General features: G+C 40.5%; 1 protein-coding gene across 1 annotated transcript; it reads right to left on the minus strand.

The window, feature by feature from the left end:
• Positions 1–1286: 1286 nt before the first annotated feature.
• Positions 1287–11852, minus strand: BNIP3L (BCL2 interacting protein 3 like). The gene is made up of 6 exons (XM_088521419.1): positions 11683–11852; positions 7311–7503; positions 6362–6434; positions 4824–4927; positions 3926–4075; positions 1287–2673 (listed from the first exon to the last, which is right to left on the minus strand). The coding sequence occupies exons 1-6, from the start codon at positions 11765–11767 to the stop codon at positions 2625–2627; spliced, it is 654 nt and encodes a 217-aa protein (XP_088377545.1). The 5' UTR covers positions 11768–11852; the 3' UTR covers positions 1287–2624.
• Between the last annotated feature and the right edge of the window lie 674 nt (positions 11853–12526).

A 12526-nucleotide genomic window follows, 5' to 3' on the forward strand; every position in this document is an offset into this window, starting at 1 on the left:
TTAAAAAACTGAATTTTAAACAATCTTCAGCTTTCACTTTTTAAAACAGTAAGTATGGTTTCACTGCAGTTAAGGTAGCTTGCTGCATTTTTAATGTGCGAGTTTATGCATTTTTTTCTTGATCCTATTTACAAATATTTTAGGCCAGTTTTCACTGAAAATAAGAACAATGAAACTTGTGGGTTTTTTTGTTTTTGTTTTTTCTTTTTTTCCCCCCAAACTGTAAACAGTTATAAAGCTTTTTTTAAACAACATTTGTCTTAAAACTTCAACTCTCAATAGTTGAAACCCCTTTTCAAATTATACAACCATCTGTCTCTGCTCATTGTAAAACTAGAAGTTGCAGACTTCCATCCAAAGCCTATAGCAGGGTGTCAATAAATACTGCATTGTATCATAGCAAGTGTTACAGTGATCATGTATCCATTGCTCAGCTGTGGTTTTCACAATTTTTTTCTTCATGGCTCCTTCAACTATCATATAAGCTGTGTTGATACGTAATCAATAGTCTGTAAAATTATTTATCTGATATTCCGTAGATGAATTACCTTTTAATTTACAAAGAGGTAATATTTTTATTTACTTATTTTTATTTTAATGAAAGTACTCCCTACTTCGTATAAATCTGCTTCTTTGCTATTCCAAATTCCATACAAAACAAGGTGCTGTAATTGGAACTGAAAGCATTTCAGCCCTTCACCCATCCCCTCAATTTACTAAACTCTAAAATGATGTGTTTGGTACAATCTAAAACCCCCTTCACCACTTCCCCCTTCCCTTCCCCACCTCTGGGTGAAGCCCAATATCCACGCTGGAAACTAACAGCGGTCGTGGGCAACTCAAGTGCCACCTCTGTGCGCAACTCGAAGAAAAAAGCAGGCGTCAACAGGATTGTTAGACTGCCCTTTCGCCCTGAAAGCATTCTCCAGCAGCAGCCAGAAGCAGAGAATATAAATAAATACAGACCAGCAGTGCATTTACACTTAACTTTACTTCCTGGGAGCTCTTTTAAACCAAACCTCAACTGGGATTTATAGTCTCTATGCATCAACTGCTTCTAGCAATCACTGTTCCATCAAATAATCAACTCGGTAAGTTCTGATGCAAGCAAACAATTATAGGTAGCTGTTTCTTCCAAACTGGCCGACCACATTTTCTTAACATTTTTGGTGAGTCAGCCCACTAAAGTTTTTACTTAAATGAGATTTTTGCTAGCTTTAAAATTAGCATTGGTTCCCTAAATACTTAGTATTAAAGTCTATATTTTTTATATATTTATATGTATATAAAAAACAGAGTATTCTGTCCTTCAGAGTCATGCTACATGTTCTGAAATCCGATAAAACCTTAAGGACATGTATGTCCCAATGCTTTGTAACAATTTGGTACTAAAGCTTCACATTTTGAAAAAAGTGTCACTGAAGGAGGACAAGGCTGAATGTTCCCTAAGATGAAAGTTCAACGACATTAGTGAAAATTCTACCTAACATGAGACATCACGAATGACCTTCGATTCCAAACATCCCCAAAGGGGACTGTACAGTAAACAATGAGAAATAGGAATATTGAAAACTCTTTTGCAGAAGACATTTCAGAGCTTTGCAACTTCTGAGTCTTTATGCACCTGCAAGATTGTCCCCCTTAAAGATAAGTCAAAAGCTTTAACTTCTGAACCTGCCACATCTTCATAATTCTAAAATGGTTTCACAACAAACAGAATCACATCCTTTTATACAGAGTCTAACTACACCTAGAGCTGTTGTTTTTTTCCTTAATTTAAAACTACTTTTAGGAGGGAAATTTTATATGTGAAATTTCCCATTAAGAAAAAGGTAAGGAAAATAAAAGCTTCTTCACATGCAAACAATGCAATATTTCTAATATTTTCTAGGCATCAGACAGGTTTTCCTACAAGGAATAAGAAGCTGACTTCATAGGAAAAAAAAAAAAAAAAAGGTTACAGCAATTACCTAGTACTAAAATATGCTGATGGGTTTAGTTATTCTATTTTAAAATGTATGCAGTCTTTGCCTCCTGCAAATTAAATGGTGCTAACCAGTATAAGGGATTAAGCGAATTCCCCCAAAAGCTAATTTAAAATTCTTTTTTTTTTTTTATTGACAGTGATTTCTCAGTTTACAACGAGCTTGTTTCTCAAAAAAAAAAAGTTTTGCCCCAATCAATAATAATTATCTTCTGAAGAGATTGTTAATTTCATCACTATAACACAGTCAACATTTATACCATGCACAATTGAAATTTAAGTCAGGTTGCACTAAGGAGGCAACAGCATCACAGATAAAATTAAAATTTGCTGGTGGCATTTTGCATTGAGAGAAGCCCTTGCAACATATAGACAGTTGTAAACTCTGTTCGGCAACTCTGACGTGTCTTGCAGGCCAAGAGGCAGAGGAATGGGAGAAGAAAGGGAAAGAAGGTGGATAGCGAAACACCTCAACAGAGTTCCAACACAATACTGAATTCCAAGAGTTAGCAAAAACCTGGATATGTAAAGAAAGGGTGAAGTCAGGGTCATGCTTAAAATGGTCTCAAGTCAAATGTACTAAATGAGACAGTAACACCTTCACAGGTCACGTGGATTTCCAGGTTTTGCACTCCATCTTTCAATAAGTGCTGGCTGAAGGAGTGGTCAGTCGTTTTCCAATGTAGATGCTGAAATAAAAAAGTATAAGGCATATCGTGTTCCACAGAAGTACTCCCTGCTTTTGAAACAGTCCTCATGCACTCAGCTACTCTAATTTGTTCTTCACATAAGTTTGTTTGATGAGAATCTTCCAGAGGATTTCAATTCTCACACAAAATTACTGAAAGAGTAAGATTTTCAGAAGAGCCTAGAAGATAGAGACGTTATCAGTGCCCAGTAAGGGCACTTCTACCAGGCCAAGCTCCTTCGAAAACCCCAGGCCAAAAGCTCTCTTGTTCTGACTGTCGGCTAAGTGGTACTGGAGCTGTTGAAAGCTGAGCAACTCTGAGTGTTACGTTAAAACAAAGTGCTGCCTATAAATGAAGGGAACTTTAAAACAGTGAGCGTTGTGGACCTAAACAAATGCTGACCTCTAACAAATAAATCTAAGCAAGATTTCATTCACTGCAGAAATATACAATTTTGCTGTAGTACGAATGTCTTCCGAGACTTACACATATTCCATCCTACAAATTTAGTCAGTAGTTTACAAGAACATAAAATGACCCTTGAATTATACTCCAGGAACTCAAGAATATGAAGTTAAATAAAAACACACTTACGAGTACATATCTTTGCCATCATCATAAAAGAACATAAGATGGATAAACGCAATGCAAGAATCTAAGCAAATTCAGAGATTACATCAGATAGACAGGCGCCGAAAACGCTGCTGAGCACAATGGTAGCTGATCTCACCAATAAATACAGTATTATACATTATGTACTCTAAGCTTTCAAAGTTTTCAGTAATGTCACACAATTGCAGCATTAGACACTGAAAATTACAGAGTTCGTGCCATACAAACAGGACTTCAGAGCTAACAGCTGCACAAAGCGTTCCTGTAACAGCTAGTAAAATTTACAGTAGTTTTCCCACCTATTTTATTCTTACTTTTCCTATGAAGGGTTTAAGTAAAACGCTCAGATAAGTAAATGGTTTGTGTTAAAAATCACAAACTTTACTTGCAAATTTGTGATAATCTATGCATTTTCAGTGCAAGAAACTTGAATCTCTCCAGGAATAAAGCATACTAACAGCTGTATAATAAACCGCTGCAAAGCTTTCCTGAAATAAAAAAAATCTATCTAGTTTCAGCAAGGTATAAAAATAATAATGTTATTCTTTGTAAAGCCTTTCTCAATAAGTACCTGAAAAACTAGTAAAATGGGAAAGCAGTTAGAAGCAAAATTTGAAGCAAGTATTAGATTAATACTTACCCTAGTCCCAAAGCCAAAACATGAGATATGAACAGAGATGGAATGAAAACTTTAAGAAACTCTGCAGAGAAAATGCCACCTTTTTTCATTGCTCCACTTTTTCTCATACTTAAAGACACTGAACGTTTAGGATGTCTGAAATGAAATTCCCTGAAAGAAGAGGGGGAGAGGGAAAAAATTAGGAAGTTTTTTGTTTGTTTCTGTGCTTTATATTCCACTCAAATGCATAGATCTGTAGGATTTTTTTTTTTAGTGCACAGAACTTGAGAACAAAGGAGGAGACCCCTTACACAGAGCAAGGGATCCAAGGGAATAATAATAAGTATTGTGGAGAGGCCACTTACACAGACAGTATAGACACAAAGGGAGCAGTAGCTGAAGAGAGAGGTAGGTCCAAGAGAGGGAATTTCAGGATGTGATTTGTTAGCAAGAGCCTCATTTTTTTGTTCCAAACAGAGATACAGAAGTCTGCCAGATACAGACGGCATCCTCTACTTTAATAAAAATGCTTTGCATTCAAGGATCTCAATGATTCCCTTTCCGTGGATGAACATTAGAAATTTTACATAGAAAGAAAAAAAGGTAGGGAGAATTTAGAAGACTTGCTTAAAACTATTCCATTCAATAAGCCAAGACTAAATCCCGCGAATCCTAGCTCTAAGTACCCAGCTCTCCCAAGAATTAGAATTTTGTAAAATAACCATGTAATCAGCCTGCTGTGGATTTTATCAATTTCCATAAAAAGTTAATTCTGAAGCTGTTAAGATTTTTATACTCAAGTATGTTTATTTTTTTTACTGACTCCCCACATAAACGCTATGTACTTTTTTTCTGAGATGTGACTTATGATTCTTCTTTCATAGAAAAGGAATATTTGTTAATAAAAAGTTTAACTCACTTGGGAGGAATGTTTTCAGGCCTACTCGACCAGTCTGATACCCAGTCAGCAGTTTTCTTCAAAATTTCCAACTCTTTCTCTCCTTCCACTGCTTCCTCTTCAGACTGTAAATATAGACAGCACAAGCTTTAGAACAATTAATCAGCTAATCAAACCTTTTTTTTGTTTGTATTTGATTTAAACAGTAGAACATGTGGAAAAGAACACAGAAAACCATTCAAATATATAAAAAATGTTTCAAAATTGGTGCTCTTTTTTAAGGAATTATTACAACATTTAAAACAAATATTACTGGAAACTAGAAGTCTCTACTGCATGGGTTCCAGATGCATTAGGCAAAAGGTAAGTATTCTGTATAATTGTTTTCACCCAAGGATTTCAAGTTACATCATTATGTGCAAAATTTGATGCAATAACACACGGGGAAAAGATAGCTACGACGAATGCCATTTCTTTAGCTAACATGAAATGGCATCAGCACAGAAGCAAAATTCATCCTAGAAAGGTAAAACAATTTCCTTAGTCATCTTTAGCAAAATAAAACTGTATCACTCAAATCACTGAAGTGGGAGCTATCAGTTGCAGTAACTGAGGTAATCAAAGAGAACAATCAGAAAAGGGAGAAGGCAAACCCAACCAAAGGCCACAAAAGACTCCATTCACACTGTTACAGCTCCCTGAAAGGCAGGAAGGCAACAGTCCTCCTGCTGCGCCAATTCTTTCACAAAATTAAATGCAAGGTTTTATACTTTCAGAATTCCTTTCTATTTATATTGCCAAAGACAGCAAATTCCATTAAATGATCAAGCTAAGTGTTCAGCATTAGTCTTCTCTCAGTTTGTATTGTTGAGATTACTCACAATCACGTGAGCTGATTATCCACAAAATAATAAATTGAACACCCTTCTCTCATGCAGAAATATTTATGTTTCAAAAGCAAAACAGGTTTGACAAAAACAACCTGAAATAGCGAACACAGAATTTATCAAGTTTAGAGATGGAGCCTCATTCTTCCTTAGTCCAAAGTTGTGTCTAAAAGTCAAATTTGAAATAATAGAAAGCATCCCTGCCTGCTTGTTAAAAATAACTGTTCTAGATTTGAATAAAATTTAAACTGACATAACCTTAAGTGCACAAAAAATTACATGATTTACTATACCTTTTTACAAAGTAGTATTATATACATTTCTAATCAAAACGACTGAGTAAAAAAACCCTGCAAGAACAAACTACAAGATAAGTAAACACCCTTATCCAAATGGCTAAATAAAACCTTCAAATCTTGAACAAACAAGATTTAGATTTTTTCGGGGGGCTTGTATTGCAGGTAACATCACAGACTACAGTCTCAAAATGGAAAAAAAAATCCAACTTGCTGGATGCAATAAGTTAATATATTTAATTTATTTTGACATGTAAAATACATAACCTTTAAAACCTTTTGTACATAACAGAGCTTCCTGTACCACTCAAGTACTACTATCTACGTGCACTATGTACATTAAAAAGCTAATGACTTTTAAAGATTAAGAAAGTACCTGAGAACTACTGTCTTTACTTGTGTGCATTTCCACATCAAACGTTATCTGTCCATCTTCTTGAGGCGAAGGGCTGAAGAAATAATAATTATGTCATTGTTCTCATACTACTATCTGTCAACTACAGAAGCATTATTATGAAACAATCCTAGAGAATGTAAATCAGGGACAAGGCAAAATGCTGTAAAATGCGGCAATGCTAATCTCATTCATCAAAATACTGAGGACATCTTTTTAACTTGATTTCAGCTTTCATAAATACATATTTTAGAAATAATTCAAAGCATACTTAAAAGGAACTTAATGGTTTAGAATTTTTAGAAAAGTATACGAAAGTACACCAGAAACTTTATAAAGATTCTATAAAATGTCCAAAAACCTTCCCTTTCTTATATGTTACTTCAACTATAAAAAAAAAAACAACACCAAAAGGATAACAGCCTAAAAATTCAGTGGGGGGGGAAAAAAAAAAAAATGGAATGCCTTTATTCAATTACAATGTGGATGGGAATGGGGAAAAGAAAATCCTTATAGTAGTAAAAATAAATAACTGTACAGCCGTGTAACTAACATTTCTGGTAGAACTGGAAAGCACTTTAACAACAGTCAGTTTCTTAACCACAAAGAATGGTTATTGTGGTAGAAAATAAATGTTTTTTTAATATCTATTTGAAATACTTGTTTGGACCATTTTCAAACAGTCTGCACCTACTACCTTCAATTAGCAGTAGCTAATTTTAAATTGCATCTGATATAAGAAAAATACAGCAGTTTTTTTGGAACAGGCCTCAAGTTAATGTACTTATTTGATAATTATCATGACACATCTAGTATTCCAAATACCAGGGCACAACAAGCATAAGCCAGTGCAAAAACACTATCCTTTCATTAAGGTCTACAGGACGGAAGTGATGAGAACTTACATTTAGGGCAGCAAGTATTTCCTTACCTGTCACAGTGGGAACTGCCTCTCGAACTGCTCTGTCCTGATTCGTGCTGGGCATCCAGAAGAATTTTTTCCATGTCTCCATTATGGATGGAGGAGGATGAAGGGACGTGCTCCAGACCCCCATTTTTCCCGTTGCCGTTATCGTTGCTGTTGCCGTTGCCATTGCCGTTCATTTGCAACTCCACCCAGGAACCTGTGGGGCCAGCCAGATGTCATTTCATTAAAAGCAGTGAAACCAAAACCTAGGTTTATCAATTACACACAGGAAAAAAAAACATGAATATGGTGAATTCAGATAACATACACTGCCGCTGAGAAAAAAACAAGACTCCAACAGTGAAGACAAGGGTGCTGTGTTCCTTCCTGTTTCATCAACAACAACCTCCCAAAAAGTTATGCTACTATTTACCTCTGGACTAGTCAGTCCTTGAGGAGAAGGGGGCACTTCAATGCCGTAAGAATGCTTTAATAAACTTCTCTCTGTAGTTTGAAGGTTCAGCTCTCTGTATCACTCAATTACATTAATCATTCTGCTTCCCTGTTCTACATTCCTTTGTGAAACTAAATTTTCATTCCTTAACCCTCTGCCCACACAATTTCCTCACCTTCAGTTTTACACAGGCCATTTTTCTTCCCTCCCTTTCCCAAGGCCACGATCTTTAAGGCAGCCTCTGGCTTTCATGCTCGTCAGGCACCCTGCCATTCTCATTAGCTGGCCTCATTCAGCTTGCTTTGCCCTGTCCCTCTAACAACCATCTCCATTCAGTGCCATCTGCCACCTACCCATCATAAACTTCATAAGTGGGTCATACTCCAATTATCAAAAGCTTGAATGCCCTCAGATCTCTACCCTTCTATTTGCTCTAGTTATTTAAACATACTCCCTATCCAACTGTGATGCCAGCATTCTCATTAAGATATACAACAAGCACCAGTTGAGCACACAGCTGGTTTATCAGAGCATACCTGTTTGCCTGAAATGGCAGCAGTTGAGATTGCCTTTTACAGTTATTGCGCTTATAAACTGAAGTTTACACTGCATTTTTCCATGTTATGAAACACCAGCATTTAACTGTTTCCTTAAGTTCCAGGTAAGAAAGTGCTGCAGTTAGGACCTTACGAATTTCCATTTTGTCAAACATTTTTGTTTCTGCTATGACGTCTTCAATCGCAACGTCCACTTTTTAAAGAAACCTTATATTTAATGCACCCACGCTTTCAAATAGCTCATTAAAAGATTTAGCAATAAACAGAAAAAAACTATTAGAATGTCGCAAAAAAATAATGAAACACAGAGTTATTGACGTCTCGGATGCATCTTAAGCTACCTGTATCTCTGCCTATTTTTGGAGGAAAGTTTTTGCTCTGGGAATTCTTAACCAGCAACATAGAAAGGCATATACGTATCAAGATGACCTATTTTCAGCTTGATTTTTATGAAGTAGAAAGAGCTTAACCTTACCACCAATTGTTAGCTATACCACTATGCCGGTGACCATGGAAGCATAAGACTCACTCTTAGGATTCATGGTGATTTATAGCTCGGCACGAACGAGGAATGTGAGGTGGGTACAGAGCTCTTGTCCACAATCACAAGACGTGCACCAGCTCTGCACTGGTCACTGGGCTTCTCAGGTAATGAAGGGTTAACTGAAAACGCAGCCTTTGCTCAGTGTGGAACACAGACAATACTATTACAGATTTATGATCATCAGTTGTTTCTGTATTTCAAGATTAAAAAAAAAAAAAAAGGCCACATTGCAAAAAAATAAGTCAGGAGCATCAGTTTGCCTTGTAGCAACAGCTTTTCAGCAGACACCACACCTGCAGAAAAGATGTGGCAACTGCAGACAGTCTGACCGGAGAGCTACAGGCTCCCGATAACCATTTTGGGGCAGAGTGTGTCTGCACAGAGAATATAATGCTTGAGATCTGCAGAGACCTATAGCATTAAAAAGCATTAAATCAACAAAAAAATCCAAAACAACAAAAACTCCACACAGTTAAATGGCAAATAACTTGAAAGAAGAGAAGGCAAATACACACATGCAACAGAAACTGTTTCCTGTAATACAGCCGGAGAAAACACCACTGAAGAACTATCTGAACCGGTAGCTACTAAATGGGCCTGCAGTGAAGTCCATGCACAAATACATTCCATAAAAAAACCTCATTCTTGTCTCAAAACTTGCCATTTATCTAAATGGTGTTAATGGCTGTAGTAAGAACAGTCAAATTACACTGCAACGATGAGTCCCAACAAGTCAAGCAGCAGCTTACATGACAAGCAGCACGTTCTCCATCTGACCTCACTTCTAATGAGTCAAAATACATTCAAGGAAGCACAAATTCAACCCGACATCAAGCTAAAACATGTAGCACCAGCAGCCACACACTCTGAGGAAGAGCCACAAACCTTAACTTTCAGACACCCTGTTTAGAAGATCTCTTCCCAGCTGACGAAGGTTTACTATGGGAGAAATTCTATTTTTCTCAAAAATCATTAGTTTTTCACATATTCTAGGGCAAAATGTTGACTCTATCTGTAGTTAATAGATTAGTTAAATCATTTCTCATGGTTTTTTCATTTTAATAATTTTGAAGAAACTTCAATAATGCCTTAGAAAAAATATTTTAATTTTTCACAAGCTAGTGATAAACCTGAATAAGCTAAGAAATATCACTTTTACAATGACCCATAACATTATTATATTTATGGGGGGAGGGCAACTGTTCAAGTGCCAACAACAAATCATTATTTAGAAGATTTCTCATGATACAGGGGTTTTCACATGGTGTGTGTGGAGGGGATTTCTTCTTTTCTGTAACAGAATTTTATACTAATTCAAATGCAGGGAACAGTAGAGATTCCCAAACAAAGCGAGCCTTTTTTGTGTGAACTAGTTAAGTTACCAGTTTCATTCCCAGTTTTTCCCACCTCTGATTTAAGGGCAAAACGAACTTTGAATGAAAGCCTTCAACACGCACAGATTACACTCAAAACAGACTGAGTACGTGTCTAAACTCATTAGGCTGAAAAGGCTCACGGACACGCTTGTCTGATGGCAGAAAACACAGCTACAACGCCAAAGCATTGTGCAGCGGCTGGACATCTGAAAGCAGCACTAAGCCTCGACGGGGCCGGCCGGTTGCGCTCACTTGGTTCACAGAGCACAGGCGGCCCCACATTTCCTCGCATACCTCGTGCTCACTGCCCGCAGTGATCGCGCTGATTTTGCTAAGCCTTCGTGCGCTGACCGGGCAGCAAGATCTGTGTGGGCAGACACAGAGCACGGGCTCACAGCGCACTCACCTCTTGCTGCTCCTGTCTTAGAGCAGATTAACATCTCCCACAGAGCAAGTTAACGTCCCAAAGGAAAACAAACAAAATACCAAAAGAGAAGAGAAGCCTCAAAGATTACAATTTACAAGCTAAACACAAGGCACCAAGCTAGGCACTAACCATGCTCCAAATGTAACACATTATAACTGTTATTTAAATATGCCAACACCCCTGAACAGTTTGCTAAAGATACCTGTTTGACCCGGGGCACACACTGCTGTAAACTTCCACAGCTATCATAAGACACAGGGCTGCCATAACACAACAGTTGTCTTATGAAGCAAATATGGTTTGTTCTTCCTTAATACGCTTCCCATTCAGCCACAGGAGATCAACTAGCCAATATATCTGGTCATCGGCTTAACTTCGTTGCAAACCATGAAGCTGATACTTAATCATGAATACATTTTATTCACTTCTTCAACTGCAATATCCTCGGTACTTAAAAACAAACGAAAACACGCATTCCAAGAGCTGTCTAAAACATGGGAGCAGCCCAATAACTACCAGGGCCTGTGTAAAAACCGCGTATGTGCCATGCTAGCGTTATCCCGGGAACAAAAGGATGCAGCGGAGCCGCTGACAGAGACGCCGGATCTAGAGGAAAACAGCTCGCGTCAGTGGTATCGACTGGGCCGCGGAACAAACTCATTCCCACAGTGGCGCTCCTCCCCCTGCCCCGTCGTGTCCCCGTCTTTGCTGTAACAGCAGCCGCGCACTCAACTCGGCTGAGCCGCGAACAGCCCTGCCCTGGCGGCTGCCCCGGCCCGGCCGGCGGCGCCCGGGGCCAACGGGGGCCGCTGCCCCGGCCCAACGAGGGCCGCTGCCCCGGCCCAACGGGGGCTGCCCCGGCCCGGCCGGCGGCGCCCGCCGCCCTCGGGCCTCCCCCGCCTCTCCCTCCGGCCCCCGCGGCGGCCGCGACCGACCCCACGACCCCCTCCGGCCGCCGGGCGGCCGCGCGGCGCCTCTCCCCGCCGGTGCCGGGGGTCGCGGGCCCGGGGCGGCCGTTCCCCCCCCGGCCGCACTCACTGTTGAGGCCCGTCTCGCCGGGCGTCCCCTCGGCCGGCGGGTTGTTGTTGCTGCTGCGCTGCGGCGGCTCCCGAGGGCAGGACATGGCGGCGCGGAGCAGCGGCAGGGGCGACCGAGGAGCCGCGGGGCTGGGACGACAACAACAAGCCCGGACTCCGCTCCGGGCCCGGCCTCCCGCCTCCTCGCGGCGCCGCGCACGCGCCGCACCGCCCCCCGCGCACCATGGCGCCCCCCGGGCCTGCGCACGTTCTCGCGGCGCCGCTGCGCATGCGCCGCGCGGCCGGCGGGAAGCGCGGGGCGCCGCGGGCCGAGTGCGCATGCGCCGCGCGGGGAGGGGCCGTGTCCGCGCTCCGGGCGGGCCCGGCGGCTCCTTGGTGACGTTAACGAGAAGGAAGCGGGTATTCACTCCTGTCACAACCCCCCGTGCTGGAACACCCCCATCACAGGCCTTTTATCTTCTGTTACTCTGTGCTAATGGCAGGTGGCTTTATACTAAAATGCGGAAATTTGAAAGCAGTATTTCAAACAAAGTTATTTCTTCAAGGGGAGATGGCCTCAAGTTGTACCAGGGGAAATTCAGCTTAGATATTAGGAAAAAATCCTACCCAGAAAGAGTAGCCAAGCATTGGAGCAGGCTGTGCGGGGAGGCGGTGGAGCCACCGGCCCTGGCGGTGACGATGAAGGTGTAGACGAGGCACCTGGGGACATGATGAGCGGGATGGTGGCCATGGCTTCACAGTTTGGACCTAGTGATCGGGAAGGTCTTTCCCAGCCATAATGATTCTAACGACCTTGAACAAATACCCTGAGTGATTGCGACCAAATGCTTCATCTTATTAATTGG

Source organism: Tinamus guttatus, unplaced genomic scaffold (genome assembly GCF_059628265.1).
Source record: "Tinamus guttatus ecotype Peru unplaced genomic scaffold, ASM5962826v1 Tinamus_guttatus_pri_ptg000123l, whole genome shotgun sequence".
Classification (NCBI taxonomy): domain Eukaryota; kingdom Metazoa; phylum Chordata; class Aves; order Tinamiformes; family Tinamidae; genus Tinamus; species Tinamus guttatus.